Raw genomic sequence first — 23,926 nt, 5'->3', positions numbered from 1 at the left:
GCAGTTTGCTAAAACGTCGATCAGTATTATTTAAAAAAAAATGCATTCATGTTATGAATTTGTGGCCTAATGGTTAAAAGACATTCTATGTAACGGCGACGTCCCCATTGACTGTTGCTATCCAGAAAAAAGGAAAAATTCGGGTAGTTTTTACTGTAAGACAATAACTTATAGCAAAACCTACTCACTAAATTTCTTCCAGAGCTTTCAGACAAGTTTTGTGGCCTTCATCAAAAGGTGAAATTTGCCCAGTTGTCATGGAGACTGTGACCTTATTATGTAACTTGTCACATAATAAAAGTTGGTTTAGTGATGGTTATCACAAGATGCGGCTGAAAGCTCTGGAAGAAATCTAGCAAGTGAAAGTTGAGTTCTTGCTTGGAAGTTGCGATGAAAAGTAAATTGTTGACCCTTTGAAACTGCAGATGACAAGACAATCTCACCTCAAGGGCCATTTAGTAGCTTTCCTGACATTATTGTTGACACTCTGTGACATTTAAGCATATACAGTACAAATCTGACAGCTGGGAAAACTGATCTGCTGTAAAAGACTGTGGGATATGATTGAAAGCTCCAGAACAGCACCTGTAATAGGTAACATGAAAGAGATCAATGCTTTCCATAATGGATGTCTCAGGGAAATCTGCTGCGTCTTCTGGCCTGAGAAGATCTCAAATTAACAGCTGTACAAGATGAAGTGCTACAGCGTGGTGCTGGAGACGGCGTGTCATGGACTCCATCAGGGACAAAGAAACACAGTCGGCCCAAAACAACTTGCGACTTGTGACAGCTGGGTTAAAGGAGATGGACCTAATATTGGGCGAGGCGCAGCATGCAACACAAGACAGGTCTCAATCTAAATTGCAACACTAAATATTTTGCAGTTACTTTCATGTCACTACAAACCACAACCTTAAAAAATAATAATTATTAACTTTCAGACATAAAAAAAAAAATCACTTTAATGTTGTAAAATATATATATATATATTATGTGTTATCATTTTAGGCTGTAAAACAAAGAAAGTGACTATTTCAAAACGGTATCATGACTTCCTATAGGCACTGTAGTCCCCCTGTATCTATCTGTAAAGCTCACAATGGACATGGTCAATCTAAAAATCATATTAACACAATATGCAACTAAAACAAACTGGTGGAAGTAATAGAACTTAATAAAAATAAAAATTTCTCTGAAAGCAGAAGTGCAATAATGATAGTCTTTTATTGCAAACAAACAAACAAAATACAATCTACCCCATTTCATCTCTGATTCCTGTGAGACATCAATCATTCAAACAACAGCATACAAAATAATTGGTCAGAAACTCTCAAGAACAAATATAAAATGCAGTGAAAACAGGCTCGCCCTCTATGTTACCATGAGAAAAGAGCTCCTCGAACGCACATAAGATAAACTAATACTCTGTGAAAACTACAGACCTCATACAAAAAATAAGATTCTTTTTCAATAATAAAAACAGCCAGCATATATACAGGACAATAATATTTTCTACGAATCTGACTTGCCTAAATTCCCAGTGAAACTTTATTTGATACATTTTTCTCAGTAACTAACTTGTTACATGTGTCCTAACAAAGTGTATAAGGCATGACAGTCAACTTTTTGTCCATTCTGATTTTCTGATAACAGCGAATCTTAAATATCAAGATGGAAGACATATTAACAGTCCAGTCATTCCTCCTCTTTAATGATATTAATATCCTTTATATTAATACTTGTCATTTTTCAAAGTTTCTGTGCATTGCTCGGCCCGTATAAGGCACCAAGTATTCAGTAGGGGAGTCCAGAACAAACTGTACATGAGCATATAAATCAAACAGCTAACCCTACGCTAACCTATTAGCATTATGTACATGTATATAAACATTAGTGATGAGAAATAATGAACATATTAGGTAACGAATAACTTAACGTACATGCAACCAGTTGGTGAGTGATCCAAAAGTATTAAGAACTTTATAAAAACATTCATCACTTCAGCTCATTCTGCTTTTGTCAAACAGTCTTTAGAGATGAAACAGAGACTGAAATTAAATTATTTAGAGCAGAGACAGCGGTTTGCATGGAGCGACTTTACTAAATAAGAAGCAAGTCGACAGCTATGAATCAGCCATATATGAAAAATGTGTGCATGCAGACACGGATGTGCTATATTTCAGAGTTTGAGCAATTTAGTTGCCAAGTGCGATGAGAAAAAAAAAGTTAATTAAAAAGCTGAAGGTTAGAGGCGAGGACTGCTCTTCGAATGTGGGCTGCAGTGGCAGATGTGTGGCGGATGGGTGCGTGTGTGCGGCGATGAGTGTGAGATTAAAGTAGTTTATTCTCAGACATCTAAACCTTTAGACCAAAGCCCTGGCATGGCAACACGAGGGTGGAGAAGGGTTAAAAAAGAAAATATGCACCCACAATCTATAAAAACCCAATAAGAAAGGAGGAGACCTCAACATATACCCAACCTCCTTTCCTGATCTGACTGTAATACATAAATAGTTCCTTCTTCGAGCAACAAACACCCTGATGTATTAAAAGGGGTCTTCCAAAAAGGGTTATGTTTTCCCTTTCATGGAAGGCCACTTTGATCCATGTATCATTCCTGAGGAAACAAACCCAAAAAAAGTGGAAAAGTGTAAGGTGAAATCAACCAGTGAGAGATGAGATCATTCATGATGTCAACTCTTTTGTTTTACTGAACGTCACTGGGTTTGTTTGTAGGGGAAGAAAAAAATATCTCTGGGAGCCATTACAGACAGCTCTGACTTAGATGGTTCTTAAACCATTTTTTTCACTGGTGGATTAAATTTCTAGTTTCCATGATCGCTGTATATACTCAGAGGAGCTGCTGAGGAGCCAAACCCCAACATTATAGCCTGTTCTGTGATCATTAGTGATGTCAGCCACACACAATGTTTCCAACTGTGCTGTGAGGTATTCGCGTAATCATACTTCAAACACATACAAACTAAAGCAGAGGGATCACTTTATTAGTGCCCCCTTTCTTTCGTGTGCTCTGACCTTTTTTGTATGTGTTTTGCTTATTTACCATTGTGAATCAAAACGGTGGAGTGTTGAGCAGGAGCAGTGAAACTGTTGGTGGTTTATGGAGCCGCATAAACTCAAATGATGACAGCTGTGATAATCACATCTGGTATTTATAACTCATTGCTTTGATCCCACGTTTAAAATAAAAACTATAATGACCAATTGGTGTTTGTGTGCAGACAGAAATCAGAGGATACAGAGGAGGGAAAATGGGAAAGACAGCAATGCAGCCTGTTATCATGGCTAAGTGGAGAGGGTCAAAGCCTGGCAGGCTTCCTTTGATGTTACCGGCAACTGTAATAACGGAGTTGTGCTTTTTCACTACCAGAAAGTTACTACATTAACACATTTCAATAATGATAATAGTGTATAATCTGATAATGATCAGTCTTTTAGGAAATCAAACCCATTTTTTGCTGCAGTAATTATCTCTATGTACTTTTTATTGGTAGTGGCAGGGTCCGCCATTCCCACACTAGATTGCCTTCCTTAACATGAGGGATTCAGATGAAACAATGCATGCCTGTAATCCAACACAGTTTTATCTCAATGACATCAGCCTCACTGTTTACCGTTTGCATTCTTCTACACTGAGTTGGAGCTGTATTCATTTCCTGCTGTTTCTGCTGCTGTTTCAAATTAAAAGCATTAAACTGGAAATGCAACAGGTGGCTTTTATTGTGAAGCACCGACAGAAAACTGAAAGTATTTGTCACTACAGTTAGCGTTGACCAGGACTGTTGATCAAAAAGGCGCCTACAAAACAAAACAATTTTCTGCATTTCTTTCTTAGTCAGCAGACCATTTTTTACGCTTTACAAGGTTCACCAGTTGCTCTTCTTGTAATCTAGCTGCTCGAGGAGCATTTGAAGTATTAAAAAACACTTGCTGTAACTACAGTAACCAAGATATTGCCAAATAAACCAGGCCTGAAAATCTTAAGGATTGCAACCATAAGGACAGAGATATCTGTAAAATAAATAAGCTAAACTGAAGCTGAAAGTAAGAATGGCCTCTGTCCCATATCAAGTGACAGGCCTACCATTTACTGAAGATACTGTGAGTTTGAAAAAGCCACTGAAGAACTAACCAGAGGGGTTTCTTTGTAATGTGCGAATGTCAGTCAGTTTGCTTTCCCTCAGAACAATGCTTGTGTAATTCTCCCTTTTAATCTTGTGACTGACAAACCTTCCCTTTAACTTGATGATAATTTTCTTTTTTTTTCTTAAATCATGCAATATCGTTTGCTTTAAATACTTGTTGCAGCCATGATAAACATTTCAACAGTATGAAAACACTGTAAGCAATCAAGAGACCACTTTGAAAATGCCACAGAAGTCGTGAGGTTTTATGGGAGCAGAGCTCAGTCGGTCAGGGATATAAATACTTCACTAACAAGAGTCTGAACACCTGACCTTTGACCTGTGTTAAAGACAGGTGCAAACACAAACAAGCAGAATACAAATCCTCACTTCACATCAGTTGAAACTTCACTGTATGCCGAAGCCTCTTAAGCCTACACAGATATCACGAGGCGTTCAATTCCAGCTTATCTGTAGCTCCTTGAAATGCCACGGAAGTGTCCTTAAGGTTAAGTGGTTACAATCAAGGCAGAGCAGTATTGTTCAAAGAGCTCATTGTGAAACAGAGTTGAGAAATTGTATTCATCTTTAAACTTAAATGACACCTTTAATGATATTTATGTGTCACTTGTTAAATCGTTCTCAGTCATTCTCAGTGTCTGTTTTTTCTTTCGCTCCTCTCCTCACACATACCACTCTCTGCGTGAGATCACAGATCCGTCCATGTGGGACACATAGTCGCTGTCTGTACCATTGTCGTAACAGTCCTCCGGGAGGTAGTGGGAGCCGTTGTTCACTATGGGGCTGTGCACAGGAGGCCCGCAGGGATGCATGTTTTGGGTGTTGTAGTGATCAGGGTAGTAGTTACCCTCCTTGAGGCCTCTGTGGGCTTCCCCCCTGTCGGCCCAGTCCTCCTTATCCTTGTGGTCAGGGGTGTAGTCAGGGTAAATGATGTCTCCACCCAGTTTGGCTTTCAGCTCCTGACTGCCTTTGCTCGTCTTGTCCCCGTAGACCTCCTGCAGCTCATGTGGCTGCAGCACGTCCAGCTGAGACTCCTTCTGCATGTCAGAGGGTCCCAGGTACTGTTTGGTGTAATAGTCTCCTCTGAAGGTCCTGCGCTGTCGCATGAAGCAGGCCCCGCCAAGGATCAGCAAGAGAATCAGGAATAAAACTCCACCTACAGCCCCACCAACTATAGTACCCAGACTGCTGTCAGGTAAGGATGCCAGCGTCGGGGAGGTGAAGAGGGCTCTCTGCTGGTCAACAGCAGTGCCGGTTCCAGAGGTGTCGTGGAGGAGCGATGCAGTGGTGCTTGGGGCAGCGGTGGTGGGGGGAGGATCTGCAGAGCGAACACACATGATGAATAGATTTTAAAAAAGAGGAGTGACAGCAGATGGAGTGAGGAGTCATAAAAATAAAGAGGAGAAAGACTGCACTTTATGTTCTGTAACGATTGGCAAAGCAAGTGTGAATGGTTTGTAGATTAATTGATAGAAACACCGTGCAGTGTTGGAAGAGACATGCCTCTCCTGAGACCAAAGAATCTGTTGAAAGCTGTGCTGTAGAGCAAAAAGGAGGAAATGAGAGGGGCAGAAAGAGGTTAAGGGCTGCATATCATGGTGTGTTTGTGTGTGTGTGTGTGTGTGTGTGTGTGTGTGTGTGTGTGTGTGTGTGTGTGTGTGTGTGTGTGAGAGAGAAAGACAGAGAGGGATAGGAGGACGGTGGACATGCAGTCATGAGCATCTGAGTGAGCATGATTGGCTTCCCCCCATTCTTTCTAAACCCTGCTGTGGAGAAGTCATGTGAGAAGATGAAACGCTGTGTGATCGATGTGAGGTTCCTGCATCTGATTTGTCCTATGGTGGCCGGCGTTTCTGATAGCAGCCAGAGCCAGGGAGGGGAGCTGTGGGGAGCTCAAGGGCAGGATAAATGTCTCTATTTTGACCTCCAGCCTTGGGGCTAAGAGCAGCCTGATACCACTCGTCATTCTCTGCACAGGCACATCAAAGGCCTGACTAAGAAGCAATCACTAATAGAGGTCTGCATCTCTAGGAGGTTTTTAGGTACTAGTTATCAAAACCGGATTCCCTGTGGAGCTGTAATGATTTCTACAATTTGTGTAACTGAGTAAAAGTCTAATTACCAGCAATTATATACTGTGCGTGAGCCTGAAGGATCAGGGATAAAGTAAAAGCATGACAGAGGATAATGGTGATGGATCAAGGTCAGTGAACTGATATACTGACTATCACCTCCTTCGTCATTTATTATCAATCCCACCCTGCAGGGTGACATTTTAAACTCATATAGGGTTATGAGCTTTTGCAACCATGTAGCTGATCATTTGACGAGCAGCCAAAAACCACAAGGTTGCGCAGACAACTGGGAATGTGAAACAGCTACACTGAGCAGCCATGGAGGGGGAGGGAATATAGCTGAGCTCAACCTGGCTATCTCCACAGGGGATGGAAGTGACAGGCTGCATGCCCGAGTCTTAATATTTGACAAGAGAAACAAGATAATTGCTCAGTGCAAGACCGTCCTGGACAGGATGTCAGCCGTGCTTTCGCTTGAAGCAGGACTCCACACCAGGCCTGTACACAGATGGTGCCTGACAGCCTTTTTTGGGGGCTTCTCCAGCCCTTTCTTCTTAACAGTGAAAAACGAAATGGATTGTGTTTGTTAGCGGAGTATGTGTCCAAAAGCAGCAGTTGCTTTGTTTGGAAAAGGATTAAAAGGACCAGCGGAGAAATGAAAACAAAAAGTGACGCAGAGTTCTCAAGTTCCACGCCCTGACTTTACAATTATGAACTCAAGTAGTAAACCATGGACAGACAGAGGAAGCAGAGGCGAGTACTTGAGTTTTTTGACAACGGTCTCAATAAATCAACAAGATTTAACTAATCAAAATGGAGGCAAACCCCTATTGATGATCAAGGGAAGTCCCCTCTCTGGTTATAAGTGTTTAGTTAACCTATATAATTTTTCCAGAACAGCTTTAAAAGTACAATATATTGTTTAATAACAAGTGTTAGGGAGTACAAACATACTTCTGTGTACTACAAATCTGTGAACACAATTCATTATGTTCCACTGTGAAACCTGACCTCAAACAAAACAAAGAGAAAGGCACATGGGTGCATACTATGCTGAACCAGCAGGGGTAAACACCCTCTTCCTTATCTGAGAAATCTAATGTTGCCAAAACCACAACACTGGAAACATTTGGGACTGATACTCTTTATCTGCACTCCGTGCTCCTCTGTTGCCAGGAATGTGTGAAAGTGGATCTGGGCAAGGACATTTATATGGAGGCTTAGCTCCGCTAGAAGTGTTGAACTAAGGGCTGATCATACTGAGAGGGTAATCTTACATCAGAGAGGCTCGATGAATGTCAAAAGGCACATATTGCTATTTTAACCTCAGGTGTTAAAGGTAATTTTTTAAATAAGCAGATGGTTTAAAAAAAAAAAAATAAATAGCACTTTAAGAAACTGAGTGAAAAAGTAAAAATGTACCTTGTATCCAAAGGTTTACATCTTGACTGCGGAGGCCGATGTCGTTTATCACTTCACAGCGGTACACTCCAGAGTCATTGTGCTTCAACGGGCGAGTGAAAACAAAACTAGTGTTTGAAATCTCAACACCCTCAGGCATCAGTCCATCCAATCTGTGCAGAAATGAAAAATCACATAAATCTCCCATTGAAACACATTTTGTTATTACTGCAAGTTTTTAAAGTATAACTGAAAAACCTATCTATCACTTGCAGTGATGTCACTGTTCTGCTGGTTGTGCTGACTCTCCCATACGTAAGTCTGTTGCAACTATTATATGATCACATGAGAGATAATTGGAGTCGACTGCACTTCCATCAGTTGAGAGGAAAACCCTTTCTACATGAACACAGGGTTTCAACGTCAGTGCAAAAAAAATGAAAGAAAGAAAGAAAAAAGAAAATAAAGAGCTTGGCTGTCTAGACTTGGTGTTTCTGTCAGTTCAAATTAGATCATATTTCTTGTTTTCAAAGCAAGATGATGACAAAGAGCTGCCAATGGGTCAGTGTTGCTCTGATGCATGAACCATTTGGAATCTTTTATTTATAGCAGGGAGTCTTCACCGATGGGTGCAGCAGAGCATTCGACAGCTCCAGTGTCCAGGCTCCAAGTGTCATGCTGGAAGTAATTTATAGACAGAAGCTTCTTCGCTTCACTCCCTAATTTAAGTTTAAAACCCAGTTCATTTCTACGCAACTGGAACAAACAGCATCTGATCTGTCATGTAGTATTATCTATGACATTAGTTACTTAACAATCAGCCCCGGCTACCATGTAAAAAGTTTGACCATGTATTTCTAATGAGAAGTTGGAAAAAAGGTTTTTTTCCACAGGTAAGCAGTTTTTGGGAATACTGACCTGGTCCAGGTGAAGTGACGCACAGGCGGGTTGGCTTTGGCACCACAGGTGAACTTCACATTCTCTTGACCCACATACCAATTTTTGTCAACTCCTAATATCGATACCATTGGTGCAACTGCAAAACAAAATTTAATAAAAGGTTATGATGTCACAAATGTGTATTATCTACTAAGGAAATTTTACTTTTTTATAATCTACTTTTTATTAATGCAGTTAATAAACTTCCTGCAACTGTAAGTCTGTTCGTGCTGACCAAAATGTATTTTATTTTATTAAGGGTACAAGGCTAGGACTCAATAATAGTCATTGTGACCCCAGTAGCCTGATGACAAATGAGCTTTTCCAGAAGGAACAAAGCGTGCATTATAATCACAGTAGCACAGTAGCAAGCGATGTCAAAACAAGGCCGGTGCAGGACTGTAGCAAGGTACAGGAGAGCCAAGAGAACAAACAAATGACCCTGGGTTGGTGGAAAGTTAGAAAATGACAGACTCACTCAGACAGCATATGGACTGCAGCTAATAATAAACTCTACTGCCTCACCATGACAAAGATAAAAAAAAAAACAAAGGAAAGAGGGAGGATGCCTAAATGAAGCCCAGCACATGCCACTGCAATAAAACATGGCAAACACTGACTTAGGCATCCAATATTTCATTTGATTTCTCTGGGGGACAAATGAGGAACTCATTATAGCACACAGGAAGATGCCCCGGCTTATCGTGTCCACTGACCCTTTTCATGCAGTTCAGCGTTGAAATTGTGCTTCTTTTGCACTTAAAATCCCTTGCCTCTGCATTTGACATGATTTATTGAGCTGGGAAGCCTCTTTCTTCCTGTATTAACCTTGATTTTTTTTTCCTGTGTCTCCATCCGCTGCCCCCAGCAGCCCCCTGCTACTTGTGTTGCTGCTGAGGTCTGATCAATATTTCATAAAATACCTTCATTAGCACTGACAGAGTCCAAACATAGACTAACCCTTAGTACTGCTCGCCAAGGAAGTATGCATCAATGATTATAAAATTAAGACGACTCTTAAACGAACCCTTTATGTGCAAAGAGGGAAAGGCAGTGAGTTGGCTATTCATAAATCAAGCTATCAGCATGGGTTAATATCAATAAGATATACTGTACCTGTTAGGGCAGCATAATTAGACCTATAATAATCCTTACTTTGCTAGACGTAATGATCATGGTTATTCATCTCTGGGATTTCAGAAACAATTATTGATGATAATACTGTAGATACAATTTCAATAAACTGCATAATCTTACACAATTAATAGAGCAGTCATAGTGCTTTGAAGCAAATATTTATGCAGTTTGTAAAAGATGGTGATAGGATGTTGCCACAACACCATTCAGACTAAAAGTTGTTTTCATTTGTATTTCTTTGGACATTATGATGTGGCTGCAGATATTCTATATTTTTCTTATTGTAGTTTTTTAGCAAACACAACTGAAACAGGAGTAAATAGCGCATTTGTTGAGGAGATTTAATGCCGAGTCTTTACATTAGCAGGACACTGAATGTGGGATTGACTCAAAGTAAACTACAGTGCCCATGTTCATCGTCACCCAGTGTAATGATGTGACTCACTTATGCAATCAGTGTGCAAAACAAATGCACATCCAGTCTAGAAAACTTCACCTGTAATTTTCTCCTTCTCTGGACCCGCAGCATTGTTAAGTACTACCTTTATCATTTCCATTTTCTGTAGAAGTAGTGGGATCAAATAATTGTTAGTTTTGCTATTTCTATGAGATTTGTTAACAACAACAAAAATATTAAATATGGCACGGTTTATCCTGCCATAAGAAAAAAAAGACACTAGAGGAATTAAAAAGGTTTTATAATTAAGCACTTACACTGAACATTTAATACGAAGGGTATGCGGAACTCTGTTTGCAGGGCCGTGTGGCGCACCACACAGGTGAGCGTCTTCCCCTGGGCGTAGCTCTGCGGTTGCCACATGTAGCGCACATGTACGGTGGTGGTGCCGTTGGGCTCATCTTGACTTTGCCTCTCACTTCTTCCATACAGCTCCGTTTCCCAGAACACCTCGGCGGCAGGGCGGCCACGCTCTGCTATGCAGGTGGCCACCAGTGACTCATTCCCACCATCCAGCAGAGCTGTCGGGCCAGCGGACACATAGACCTTTGGCTCCACTGTGTTAAAGAGAGTAAAGAGGAGAGAGAAGGTGGAGGAGAGGAAATGACAGAACCAAGATTACAAAATGAATATTGATCTTTTTGTGTATGTCTATGAATAAATAATGTCCATCATAGAGTATATGGGCAGAAGGAAGTGGCCTTAGTATACTTAACCGCCAGGGAGAACAGATTGACTTCCATTTCACATATATGTATTAAAAATTGATGAACCATGCTATTCAATCATATGGGTCCATTTCAGTGGAGACTGAGCTATCTTTATTGCTGTGTGTGTCCAACATATTGTGTGTCTGAGGAAGGGTAATCTATTGGTCCTGCTGTATGGTTCTAGCATAGCCTGAAGTATGCATACTGTATGAATTTGGGGAATAACCCTTAATATTACAGAATCAGAGGCTGCTGACAGTCGATAGTGTGGTGTGTTTGTATTTGACTGTGTTGTACTGGAAGATGAGGAGCTAAGTGACTGTACACCTCTCAGCGCTTTAAAGCTGGGTAATGTTATACCAGCTTCCTGAGAATAACTTCAAGTTTAGCCAGAACAAGGGTTTTCTTAACAGAGAGGCAACACAGATCCATACAAGAGGACCATGAACAGAATAACACAACTCACAGTTAGACAGTTTTATATGCAGCACTGGCCTAAAAACATATTTCATAATCCCAAACTGTCAGACATGACACTTTGGAAAGTTCAACAAGAACAAAAGAGGAAAAAGAATTCTAAAAGATTTTCCACAGAAGGAAGAGAGGACACAATGAAGGGGTAGTGAACTTAACTGGTTACACAGGTTATACAAGGTTCAATTTACCATCACTAGAATTTCCCTCTTATGTTCATTTCTACTTCTTTCTCTTGCAATGCACCACCTCCTCCACCTCTGTCGCTCTTAAAAGAACAGCTGTTCCACTTACTGTAATGGTAACAGTTTTGAAAAAATGCTTGGGGGGCAAACACCAACCTAATCCACAAAACAAGGCCAACACTTTTAAGACATCTGCCACCCCACTCCTCCCCAGTCCAAAAACAAATTCAAATGACTCCCGACACCCCTTTTCCAAAAATAACCTGGCGTCTCCTGTACCCACTGCAGTGGCAGGGACACCGCTCTCAGCCATCCACCTCACATTCTTTACTCACTCTCTGCCCCTCCTTTCAGGCCTCCGACTATAAACAGTAGCTGCTCTATGTTACGAGGCGAGCTGGCCGAAGCTTCAGGATAACTAAATCAGAGAGACGTGTTAATTTGGAGTTGCTGTCAGGAAGGGAGGAGAATGCTTTGGATAAGTGGAAATGGTTTAGGGGAAAGGGTAACGATTTCCCTTCAGCAAACTGGCTGCACTGGCCCTTTCCCGCTCACATACACACTGATCCATGTATGCACACCTAACACTGACGTCAGTGCCGGAACACCTAAGAAAGAAGGGATTTTACTGATGTTCAGTGGTCATGCATTACTTCTGGACATTTTTATAGTAAGATTTAGCATTGAAAACCTATAAATGGTCATTTTTACTATTTAAAGCAGTCACTTTAGTCCGATGATATATGGTAGTTCTGAAATAAACAGCCATCATTTTGTTTTAGATTTTGGATGTTGTGATGTAAAAAAAGTTTGTGCTTAAAAGAAACAAAAGCCAGTGAAGTAAAACAACTATTATTATATACTAGCAATTTCCCAGGGTGGGATAAATAAAGTATTTCTATTGTATTCTATTTTAACTGTCCTAATGAAGCCACACATGCATGCAGGAATGATTAACAAAATCATCTGTGAATGAGCTGTGAGCTAAAGCTGGCCAATATTGGATCAACAAAAGATACAGTATGGGACATATAGCAAGATGAAAGCAAAATACAGCTTGATGACACATGCTTCATAGAAACTGGGGGGGAAGTCCAGCATGACTTGAATAGACTGAAAGGAGAAATGAAACATTTCTCAACACAGAAAAAAGACACATGGACATGGCTTGGGTCTTCAGGAGTTGTAGCACTTAATCACCGACAATAAACTGTACAAAAACTACACTTCTACATTACTCATAACTTCATAGTCTGTCACACATACTGTAGGCTCTCACCGTCTCTGTGAGCGTGTGAAACTCTGACCCAAACAGAAAGAATATAGAAGCAGCGTGACCAAAAATTACAGCAACACTTATCTCTGCATAGTGTCTCTCTTTCTCTCGCATTACGCACTGTATTCCTTAAAGGAGTTTGCTACTTGTTTAACACATTTCAGTTTGAAAATCATGTTAAAAATACAAACACTGAGCTTGTAATACAGTGGGGAAAAACATTGCCTCTTCAGATTTTGGCTTTGGTAAGTAAGCAACTTTAACCATCTCTCTGTGGGGCTGATTTCTCAATTTTATGACTCAGCTTAAAAAGAAGCTTATCGGCCACATGAATGAACAGACAACTTTAAACAAAAATGTTTGTGTTATAGAGCTCAAGCGCTTATCAATATAATCTGCCTCGCCAATGGTGTTCATGTTTTGTTTTTAAGAAAGTCAATTGATATGCATTAGATTTCCCATTCATCTGTCAGCAATTTAAAACAAAGGGTGACTCTAATTCATTCACTTTACGCGTCATATTTTCCTCCTTTGGTTCCTTCCTATTGCTTACTGGTGGGGACTTTTGGCTCACGTACTGTAGCACAATTCCTGCTCAACTGTTGCTTAAATGCTTGGGCCTTTTTTGAGAAGCTGCAGACACAAGGATAAAATGGAAAGTAGGAAAGCGTTGAGCCAAAACAAATATTGTGCGTTGAGTGTTTCATGATTAAATACAAGACAAGGTTTGTATCAAGAGTGTTACTTTTGAAATTAAGTCAGTGTCCATTGAACTTGTTAATCATTACGATGTGTGCCGTGGCTGGTCTATTATTCATGGATTTGAGCCTTTTCATCACTTTACTTTAGTTCATTTGAAAGGAATGAAACTGAAGTGGTCTCTCCTAAACCTCAAAGTACAAACATAAATCAAAATTTGGAACTTTGAGCTAAGTAGTTTAAACTGAAGTGAATACAATACACACTGTACAAGCAGAATTCTGTATATTAGAATAATATATTAAAAAACTCCGGTTCAACAAGAATACATTGTCCATATGCTGATGTGATATTCAAGATCACTCCTCCTTCCTCAAAACACTCCTGTTAAAAAGCTTTGGGAACTAAAATTTGCTGAGTTCAGAGCTTCTAATTGTGATGTGGGCTTTTAAGAAAAATACTTAATGCCCACATAACATGTATCTAATTGCCAAGAATGTATATTTCCATCATAATCACACCCCAATTACATCAAAATAATTGTAAAGTAGGCCTAAGCATGTTTTTGTGTATGGGTGTGCATGTGTTTGTTTGAGCAAAAACAAACAACATGCCTGAGAAGCTGCTCAGAGAGGAGAGCAAGGTTTAGTTTAACTATTTGAGGTCCCAGACACTGTGGCTGTCACAGCAGCACTTAATGTAACACTCATTAGTCATCAGAGTCTCCTTCAGCCTCTGGAGGGAGGCAGGAAACTACTGCCTGCAGTGCAATCTCATACTCTCAGAGCTGCCTGAGTGCAATCCAACCACCAATTTAGGGCTTGAAACATACACTTGCTGACCACAGAGAAAGCTCAACATTCATGCTCCTCAGACAGGGGATTACTATACTTCCCATAAGGTGTGGAATATACTGTATATGTATGTTAACACCAATGCACAGATAGTATAGTGCATGTTTGCCATATTTTGAGAAAACAAGGAAATTATGATGAGAATCCACATGAAAATATATCATATTCTTATAAGTAGAAATATATAAGTCGATCTTGGTACAGTGGGTGTTTGATACAGTGCTGTTCATTTCTTATTGATATTTTTGGCATTTACTGTGGCCATGTTTGTTTTGTTGTTGTTGGGCTTATCAAGGAAATTACATATAGATGTCATATCAGCAACAGAGGAAATCAGTAAAAAAACAATATCATGATCACTCATAATGTGCACATACCCAAAACTATGGTGTGTTTTTATTATATGTTTTACGCTTTAGATGGCTGCTTCTTCACAAATTCACAAATGCCAATTACTCAGCCTGAGGTCTGATTTCATAACTAGTGATAAAGGGTAACAACCCATGGGCTGCATACATGGTACGATGCGGCTGTTGCTGGATGCCCGCAGCTGAGCGTGCCCGCGGCTGAGCGTGCCCGCAGCTGAGCGTGCCCGCAACTGAGCGTGCCCGCAGCTGAGCATGCCCATTATATCCAATTGAAGCAGCTACAAGGGCCACCTGGGTGGCTCAGCTCTAGTTTTACGCGTCTATTTTTCTCCTTCTGCGCACGGCTCCGCAGCCCTCCCAACAGGTAAAAGCTACACAGAACTGAGTAAAACACAGGTACAATCTATTTATAAATGATTAAGATACATACCACATTGTACCAGAGGGCAATGTGAGTTAGCACAGCTTCCAAGTCCTGCAGAACCAACTGTATTAAAACTCAATGTCACACAGTGAAGCTGGCAGCATCCTTGCACTACTGACGGAGTCTGTGTAGCAGGTAAAAAGCCATGCTCCGCCACACCTACGTACGCTGCGCAACCATTGCCCATTTAATTTGGCTGTCAAGCGGGAAGACCTAACAACAATTCTCACTGCTTTGTGGGACATAGCTGCACATTGTTTGTGTTGACCAGTGCTGCGTATGAAACCTTTTCATGCACCTTTGTAAATGCAAGTGACTATCATGAGACTTGCTCTGTATCACTCCCTGCAATTAACTTGTTGTTGCATGCAACTGGTCACATCAAGTCGGGACTTCTTTGTTTACATGGTTGCTACAGTACATGGGTGGAGAGTGTGTATATTCCATACAAGTGCGTTTGGTGATTTTTGATTTTGTGGCCTCGTAGAGGAGAAATTAATTTAAACCTGACATAGCAGTTTTTCACAGTGACTGACACTGGGGTGAGTGAGATGAGAGGGCCCACGCCACAGCACTTTCTACACAGCTACAGATTCCCATATGGATTTAAATTTACGTGGCCTGCATCCAGATAGTAATCTAGGTAGCTTCAGGGCATAGATTGTTCCATCAGGACAAACACTTTACCTAAGTAGTGACCTAAACTTTGCTTAATCACAACTAACAGTGTGTTGCTTTGAAAAGTGAGATTAAAGCAGCATTAAGAAGTACTCAAAACAATTAAAATAAGGAAGTGACAGAGCTATACTTTACCTAAAACATTAACATAGGTTGATGCTTGTGTATTGCCCAGAGGAAATGTTACCACTTTGCAGGTGTAGGAACCGACATCTGCAAAGCCAGCTCCTTCAATGGTAATGGTAGCATCTCGTACAGAGGGGGAAACAAACGAGATGCGCTTGGTGTAGTCTGGAGAGATGGAGATTCCAAACTCTGGGTTGAACACTGCCAAGGTAATGGTGCCTGAAGGAAGACGGCGTTCCCAGGAGCTCTGTGTGAGGTTGGAGCCCACCTCTATTCTGCAGCTCAGTGTGATGTTCTTCCCCAGCACTGCATTCACTTTCTCAGGAACAACCACCTGGTTACTGCTCACACCTGCTGAGAGAACAGGATGGAAATGAGATTCAGATAAACAACAGCAACACACCATTGTTGCAGCTTTAATTAAATTGTAAAAATGCATTTCTCTCGACACTGTTACTTCATTGGATTCAGAGATAACAGTTTTTGTTCTCTGCGGTGCCGCGGTGGCAGAAAATTGTCTTTGAATCCAAATTTAGATTCAAGTTGTCCTCGTCCACCGTCACAGCTATAAGAGACATTAGAATTTAAAGTAGCTGAGATGTGCCAGCAGGGAGACTAAAATTACATTCTTGATTAGCTTTCTCCGACACGCAGTACACTGTATCATGCATTCATTTCCATCACTCATCATCAAAGTTCCCATAGTCACAATGACAGCCATCATTTGTTTTAGACATATTTTCCTGGGTAAAAAAAGGAGGAGGACTTCATCTCAGTTTCTCTGAAGCTGCCTACAGATGATAAGAAATGTGTTCTCTTCACTCAGGTAGGACAGAGCATAGTGCAGACACTTGCAGAAGCAAAGAGCGGCACATTTATAATAATAATAATAGATTGATTTTATATAGCGCTTTTCTCAGTACTCAAAGGCGCTTAGTTATACGTCATTAAAAAGTGTGCAAGGAAGTTATTCACCATGTTTCTAATAAATAACAACAGTTGCAGGCATAGTCCATTTTGTATGTGTTAAACCTCAAAGATGAAGACTCTTTTGTGTACCAGGCATTTGAGTTTATTTCAAAAGGAGACCCTGTCACTTGCCTTTTAAACCAGGCGGTGATGACAAGGACAGGAATCAAGCGTCGTGTTATACAGTTTGGGGAACTCCAAAAAACAGAGGATGAGTTTTGCATACATCACTCTTTACCTCCTGTGCTTGCATGTGTCGCTTCTGTGCTTTGAAAATAAGATGCAACCCAGGTCAAAGTTGAAATAATTTGAATTTTGAGCGCATCGTGCCACTGAGCGATGCGCCACGCCAAGGGTAGCACTTCTTCCTAGTTGAGCGGCACCGCTAGCGCAGAACAGTTTTACTACTGATCATGTGTGGGTGGTTTGAGTGCTCCGCTTTCCCTCTTAATAAGCAACACACTTTCACCGCAGGACACTCAGACTGTACCTCTTGCTAATCATCAGAGCACCTTTTAAGCAGCAAAGAAAAATGTCCTGGAAGGAGATGAAACAAAATAAGCAATTTTAAGGTTTTATGTCCTCTTTTTATGAGGCCCTTAATTTGACTTGAAGCCAGGTTTTTTTTAATTCATTAGTTATTTCAAAGTAAAGCAATGTAACATGTAAACTTGGTTTTGAACATTAATGGCTATTTGAATGCTATAATTCTTGAGTCAAGACAAGACAATAATCACACAATCTTTGAGGAATAAAGAAACTGAAGGGTGTGATTCCATGTTCATGGTGTGCAAGCTGTAGAGTCATCTGCATGTCACAGTTGATAGACGTGCTTCTGGGTTGTAGCAAAAGAAAACAAAAACAACCAACTCAGTGGGTATGAATGCTGTATCTTGCAAACCTAACCTGAAATAAATCCTAAATTACAGGTTATGTCTGGAGCCCTGAATGGGAAAAAAAATCCATCCAAGGCTCAGTTTTTGTGTGAGCAAAATCACACAAGTGAGTCATTGATAGAAACATGTACATTTAGCACTTTTAAAAGAATATATAAATTCAAAAGTTAATTGTGGCGTAGATCCATATTAAGACTTGTGAAAATGTTTGTTTTACAGATAAAATGTAAAAAGTTGATTTCATTCAAAATATTCAAACAGTAGCCCTCAGTTTTCTTGACATATATGCAGCTATATTTGGGAGCCATAAATTTCCACTTTGTACGTAGTCGCGGATGTGTATGGAGTAAAGCTTATAAAAGTGGTCCACTGGCTGGTATTTTGAGTCTTTGGCATGAATGTGAGCGGTAAGCCACAGCAATGGTATCTTGGTTTTAGAGGAATATAGCCAGAGGAGGCCGAGGCTCCCCGTCCTCCATTACGTCCCCTGTAATTTCAGTGATTACACACACACACACACACACACACACACACACACACACACACACACACACACACACACACACACACAAGCACACACACACACACACACACACACACACACACACAAGCACACACACACACACACACAAGCACACACACACACACACACGCACACACACACACACACACACACACACACACACACACACACACACACACACACACACACACACACACACACACACACACACACACACACACACACACACACACACACACACACACACACACACACACACACACACACACACACACTCTCTCTCTTCCAAAAGTGTGTCCTAAATGTATGTTGCATTGTTTTGTGAAGTTCCACGCTGTCCTATAATACTTGGGCTTTCCTGTTTTTCTCTGCTGATCCACATTTAAAAAAAAAATGTCTGTGTTTCTCGCCTTACTGTTCAAATCAATCTAGCAAAGTTCTGGACTGTATTTAACCTATTAACCTCTTCCATGGCCACCCCATTTTTAAGGGTGTTAAAGGTGGGGGACAGGGGATGTTCAGGGGAAGACGGCAGAAGATTAACACAACATTATTAACACCTGAAGATTAATATGAGATGCAGCTCAGCATCGTGTATCAAGGTTTTCTAGTCATAAATCAAAAAATAGAAATAAATACGTTTTAAAAGTGCTCTTGCTTTGTGTGATTTGTGTAATAACATGTCATCACTCTATCTCAGCTTGAGCTCAAACTCAGCCTGCTACAGCCTCTGAAAGACAAAAAGTCTTGTTTGTCATTCAACTGGAATGACACTTTGGAAAGTCACTTTAGATTATTATTCCATTTCTCCAAGATAATTTAGGGATCCATTTACATTTTTTTTCCACCTTTGAATCATGACTTGGTCTAAAAAAAGCCCACCCTGCTATAATGTGCTTAGCAGTACATGTGTTACCCTGTGTTTGCCTTACGTCTTCTGGAGTCCAGTGGGTGCACTGGTGTGGGGGAGGACCAGGGTCAGTGCCATGTGGGTTTTGCATTCTGCACTCCACGGTCATCTGAGCTTACACGACAGCTGTTTGTTGTCACCTTACTAGTGCAACTCAGTTGTTTTAGCTTGTAAAAATATAATAAACGTATACTGCCATGATAAAATCAAGACAGTGAGGTAAATATTTGCAACTATATATCTATAACTGGTTCAAGAATATAGATGTCATACTGATAAAAATCGTCCTGTCGCAATGGTTGTCTAAATGGTAAACTAACATGTTTGGCATGCCTGACATTATGTTGATGCATGCAGACACGTGTCTCAGACCAGGCTTCTCCCAAACATGCCCTACATACTGCAGCTACCTGACACGACACTCCAACTGCTACCGTACATAGTTTGTCTATCTTAGTGTGTCAGCTTTCAGGCCTGTCAAAGCACACAAAGAAACTAAACTCCATCCGTGCTATGTTCTGTTTGTTTTACAGTAAGCATTTGGGAGTAAGTAGGAAAGGAGGGAGAGAAAGGGGGGAAGTGCTTAAAAAGAACTCCACCCTAAGCATTATGGGAGGAGAGACAGATGGCCTCTGCATGGGATACCTACAGCCAGGAGGAGAGTGGGGAAACTTGGCACTGCTAGCAGAGAGACCATGAAGAACACAGCCAGATCTCACAAACTAGAGCGCCGTGAAATATTGTCTAAAATACTGCAGGCAAATTAAATGTAAGCAGTGCGTTAAACAAAGCTGTCATGCTGTTTCATCAATGAAATAGGTGTACTGCTGCAGAGCGGAGGCATAGATCAGGCCTGTCACTAGTTTCATTACTAATTATCCATCTTATCCAGTAACCAGTAACAAATAAGGTTTTGCATTTTAATAGAATAAACATTAAAAACTATATTTTCATGGCCATCTTTGGTGTTGTCACTGTTTTAATACTTTGCAACCCATTCAGTCAACTTAAAACGTGACACAGCACCATAGAACAGGAAGGCCCTGGCCTGCAAAACCTAATTTGACTGTAAATAACTAGGCTGCACTTTTGCCCCCTTTTTCCCTGAGAAACCCAAGGAAAGAATGAACTCATGGGAAGGATATGCTTGCCCTTTGAAGAAATGCTTCATATTTGTTTCTTTCCCTCCTGACATCAGTAATTGCGACAAGCTGCTCGAAAGACGCAATTGCAAATCAAAACCTTCCTCTTTGCCTGGCAACCGGCTCAAACATTCCACGTCGGCCTCATGATGAGCCAAGATCTCCACCTAGCCAGATCTGACCTAGCCTCAGCCCTGACCTACCCAGAGGAGGAGGCTGTCTCCTGGCTAGAGATCCTTGCAATGAAGCTTGCAGTGCATGTCAGAACCGTGTGAGACAGGAGGGATCCAAGGCCAGAAAACATTCACATGCAGCAAACAAAATAGACAATATGTCATGTTCATGTAGACAAACTACATGTATAGATTACCATGTCAAACAGACCTCATGTGGGACTGAACTGATGACCTCACAGAAGAAGAATGCAGACATGAGATCTGTGCAGTGGGGAGTGTGCTTTAAAACTAAAGCAAGAGGAAACTGAGTTCTCAGCATTCAGAAACGAATACAGTGAGACGAGGAGGAATCACGACACCAAGCCAGGAGTAGGGCAGTTATTGGGAGGAAGTACAGGAGTGAGATGGACAGACAGTCATAACTATGTGAGGACATAAAAATGTAACTAGGCTAGCTGAATCATTTTTACAACATGGTATTAGTACATGGCCGTTTAAATGAGTGGTTTAGAGCACCAAGTCAAAACTACTGATACAAAACACATATGCACTACAAAGACAGGGTGGCTGATTTGTGCAGAGTATAGAGTGTCTGCATCTATAATTATGAGATCCCTGTTATCGGACTTTAGCAGTTTAGGTCATGGGGTTATTGCTGACGGAGTGACAGTTCATTTAAAGGATAATTCCATTTTCTTTTTGTCTTTGTGTTGCATGTTAGGCCATCATATCTCATTTATGATGATACCACACATTGTTTGGTTCTCACTAAATTAATTAATGACATTTTGAAATACTGTGGCATTGCTCCAATGGGGCAGAAGACATGAGTGGCCAGATGACCAGATTGTCTGAATGTAAACTAACAAACAGTTTAGCTTAGCCGTATATACAACTAGATTCAAAGTGAAAAGTCAGCACTCCTGTAATGTCTAATAATCCCTCACTGCACGAGACATGAGCAATTACAGCAAGTACAGTAGGTCACAGGTGAACCCAAAGTTGGTCTGTAAACTTTAAACTTTGATGTTCTTAACGGTCAATTTGGACAAGAATTGCTGTTTGCCTTCGTTTTATGTCAAGTCCAAATTCAAGGTGAAACGAAGGAAAGAAGCTGCTCCCTCATAAGTTTGACTAATTTTGTATGATCATCCCTGTTGAACTACTTTTTAACAATTTAGCGGTACCATGGCTCCCAGTAGACCGAGCAGACTTTTGTCCCCCATTGGTTAAGGCTAGACTAAATAACAGCATTCAGTTATTTACTGTTATACTTAACCGTCAACATCAGCTCCACTTATCATATCTTGCTTTCTTTTGTCCTCATCCTCTTCTCTTTCTTTATCGCCTCCAGACATATGACTACTTTCCTTTTAACTTCACTGATTCTCACTTCAAATTTTGAGAATGTAAATATGCAAATCACTACTACTACAGAAATTACACAGGGCCCCTTTATGGGGGTTTCCTATTGAGATTTGTGATGTCATTGCAAATTGCCCATTGATTGTTTAAGGGGGAAGAGAGGGTTGTGGTTAGCCTGGCACCACCAGACTATTTCGCAAATGTGTATTAGGGCCCTCTCCCTTCATTTTCGATTTCCAAGTGATGTAATCAACGGTGCAGGGCAAACTGCTTCTGGATGCAACTGGATAGACCTTCAACCAATCCGAGCCAAAAAACATGACCTACAACCAATTACAGCAACGAAACGGCGGAGCTCCACCCGCTTCAGTAATTTTCAAGTGGGTGTAGGAGGTGGACAGGGTGTCTTTACTGTTTAATGAGTGCAGTTATTCAAACTCATTCCAGGGCAGGCAATAAAGTCCCCTAGTCTTAGTATAGTCCAATGACTAAACTTCCATCTGATTCTCAAGGTCACATTTAAATATGTTCATCAACATGCATTTGAAAACTCTGCCATCCTCATACAAAACATCTATGAAAATGGATTAATATGTGACTGATGATACAGTCATAAACTGTTATTTAATAACGTCTCGATGGAAAAAGTCCCATAAGAGCAACCATTTCCAGCACAATCAAAGCACTCCCACAGGACAAAGGGAACCAAAAAAACAAACCATTTTAACCATTCCCTGTGCAGCAGCAGCTTTAGTCCCAATATTAATGGAAAATTAACAAAAAATGTAACAGGTGGGAATGTGTACTAGCACATTTCAACAGCAAATCTTCCAGTAGAGGCTGCGTTCTCTTAGAGCTGCGTCCTCAACAGTGGTAATTCAAAGAAGTCAATAGTCAGTGTGGAGCCATTTGTTTGGTATTGTTACTCTCTAGAGAGGTGACAAGGAAAAAAAAACACAAAACCAGACAATGCCTATATGCCTAACACAGGCCCCCAGCCCATTTTCTTTAGTTTTGTGAGACCTATAACTTTGTCTCAATCAGTTAGAGACAGGATAGGCCAAGTGGTGTATTGCCGGTTTTATAGCGTGTCTTTATCGTAAGAAATATTTGTGCAGTGTGAAGAAAACATTAGTCCCTACACCAACTCTAATCTACCCCCTTCCTTCCTAGCATTGTATCCTTTGAGGGTGTGAGGCTTTTTCAGTTGGCTAATTCATGGTGGAGACAAACACAGGCTGACAGGCCTTTAAAAGGGGGCGGGTGGGCCTCTTTCACATGTCACTGTCCTCTTCAGAACCCTTTTCTCATGGCTCCCCCATAGCAATGTGGACTTCTGTGCCCTTCTCATCCAGGTCAAATTTGATTAAAGATCCATGCTTAAAAGAAAAAAAAAAGATCAATAGCGTTGACATACAAAGTGTCAGGATAGGTTAGAACCTCAAATCAGAGTCAACTACAGCTTTGCTATAGACGATGTCTGCCACTGTGTATCAAGGCAACACAAACACTCCTACAGCATCCTGCCTTATTGTGTGGGATTTGTTATTGTTTGTTGTGGGGGTTTGAGGTATTTCAGTATGTGAACACAGTACTATGGACCCAGTGATGGCCAACAATGTTATTTTTTCCATGCAAGTAATAAATGTTTAAAAAAAATGTTCACGTTTAGAACAGAAATGTCAACAGGAAAAGTCACTAATTTGCACAGAAAGCAAGAAAAGGCATTTTTAAAGCTTTGGTGTGAATAATTAACCTAATTTTGTAGGCTTTCTTTTTAAGGAAAATCAGAAGGAGAGTCTCTCAATTAGAGCCTAAGTGTATGACATCCATGACACATTAATGCTAATAGAGACTGCACTGCACTTACCATCACACCACAGTAGTGTTGAAAATTGCACTGGGGTAGAACTGTTTATGTCAGGATCTGCTAGCTTGTACATTCTTACTGCTCCTGTCTTTTTTTAGATAGCAGG

At 40.7% G+C, this 23,926-nt stretch overlaps 1 protein-coding gene across 2 annotated transcripts in view; it reads right to left on the bottom strand.

Moving 5' to 3' along the window:
- Nucleotides 1-1,261: 1,261 nt before the first annotated feature.
- The window catches only part of nectin3a (nectin cell adhesion molecule 3a), a 32,169-nt gene continuing 9,504 nt past the window's right edge, over nt 1,262-23,926 (bottom strand). The window contains exons 2-6 of one of the 2 annotated variants that reach the window (XM_083913980.1): nt 15,979-16,323; nt 10,433-10,732; nt 8,561-8,678; nt 7,664-7,815; nt 1,262-5,484 (exon numbers count right to left, since the gene is read on the bottom strand). In XM_083913980.1, the coding sequence (XP_083770106.1) occupies nt 4,829-5,484; nt 7,664-7,815; nt 8,561-8,678; nt 10,433-10,732; nt 15,979-16,323 (1,571 nt within the window). In that variant the 3' untranslated portion in view covers nt 1,262-4,828. The remainder of the gene's footprint in view (nt 5,485-7,663; nt 7,816-8,560; nt 8,679-10,432; nt 10,733-15,978; nt 16,324-23,926) is intronic. The other variant, XM_083913981.1, reaches the window with a different exon arrangement.

The sequence above is a fragment of the Echiichthys vipera genome, assembly GCF_963691815.1.
Source record: "Echiichthys vipera genome assembly, chromosome: 5".
Lineage (NCBI taxonomy): Eukaryota > Metazoa > Chordata > Actinopteri > Perciformes > Trachinidae > Echiichthys > Echiichthys vipera.
The sequence above is the reverse complement of the archived record's forward strand: the minus strand, read 5'-3'. Positions and strand labels throughout refer to the sequence as shown.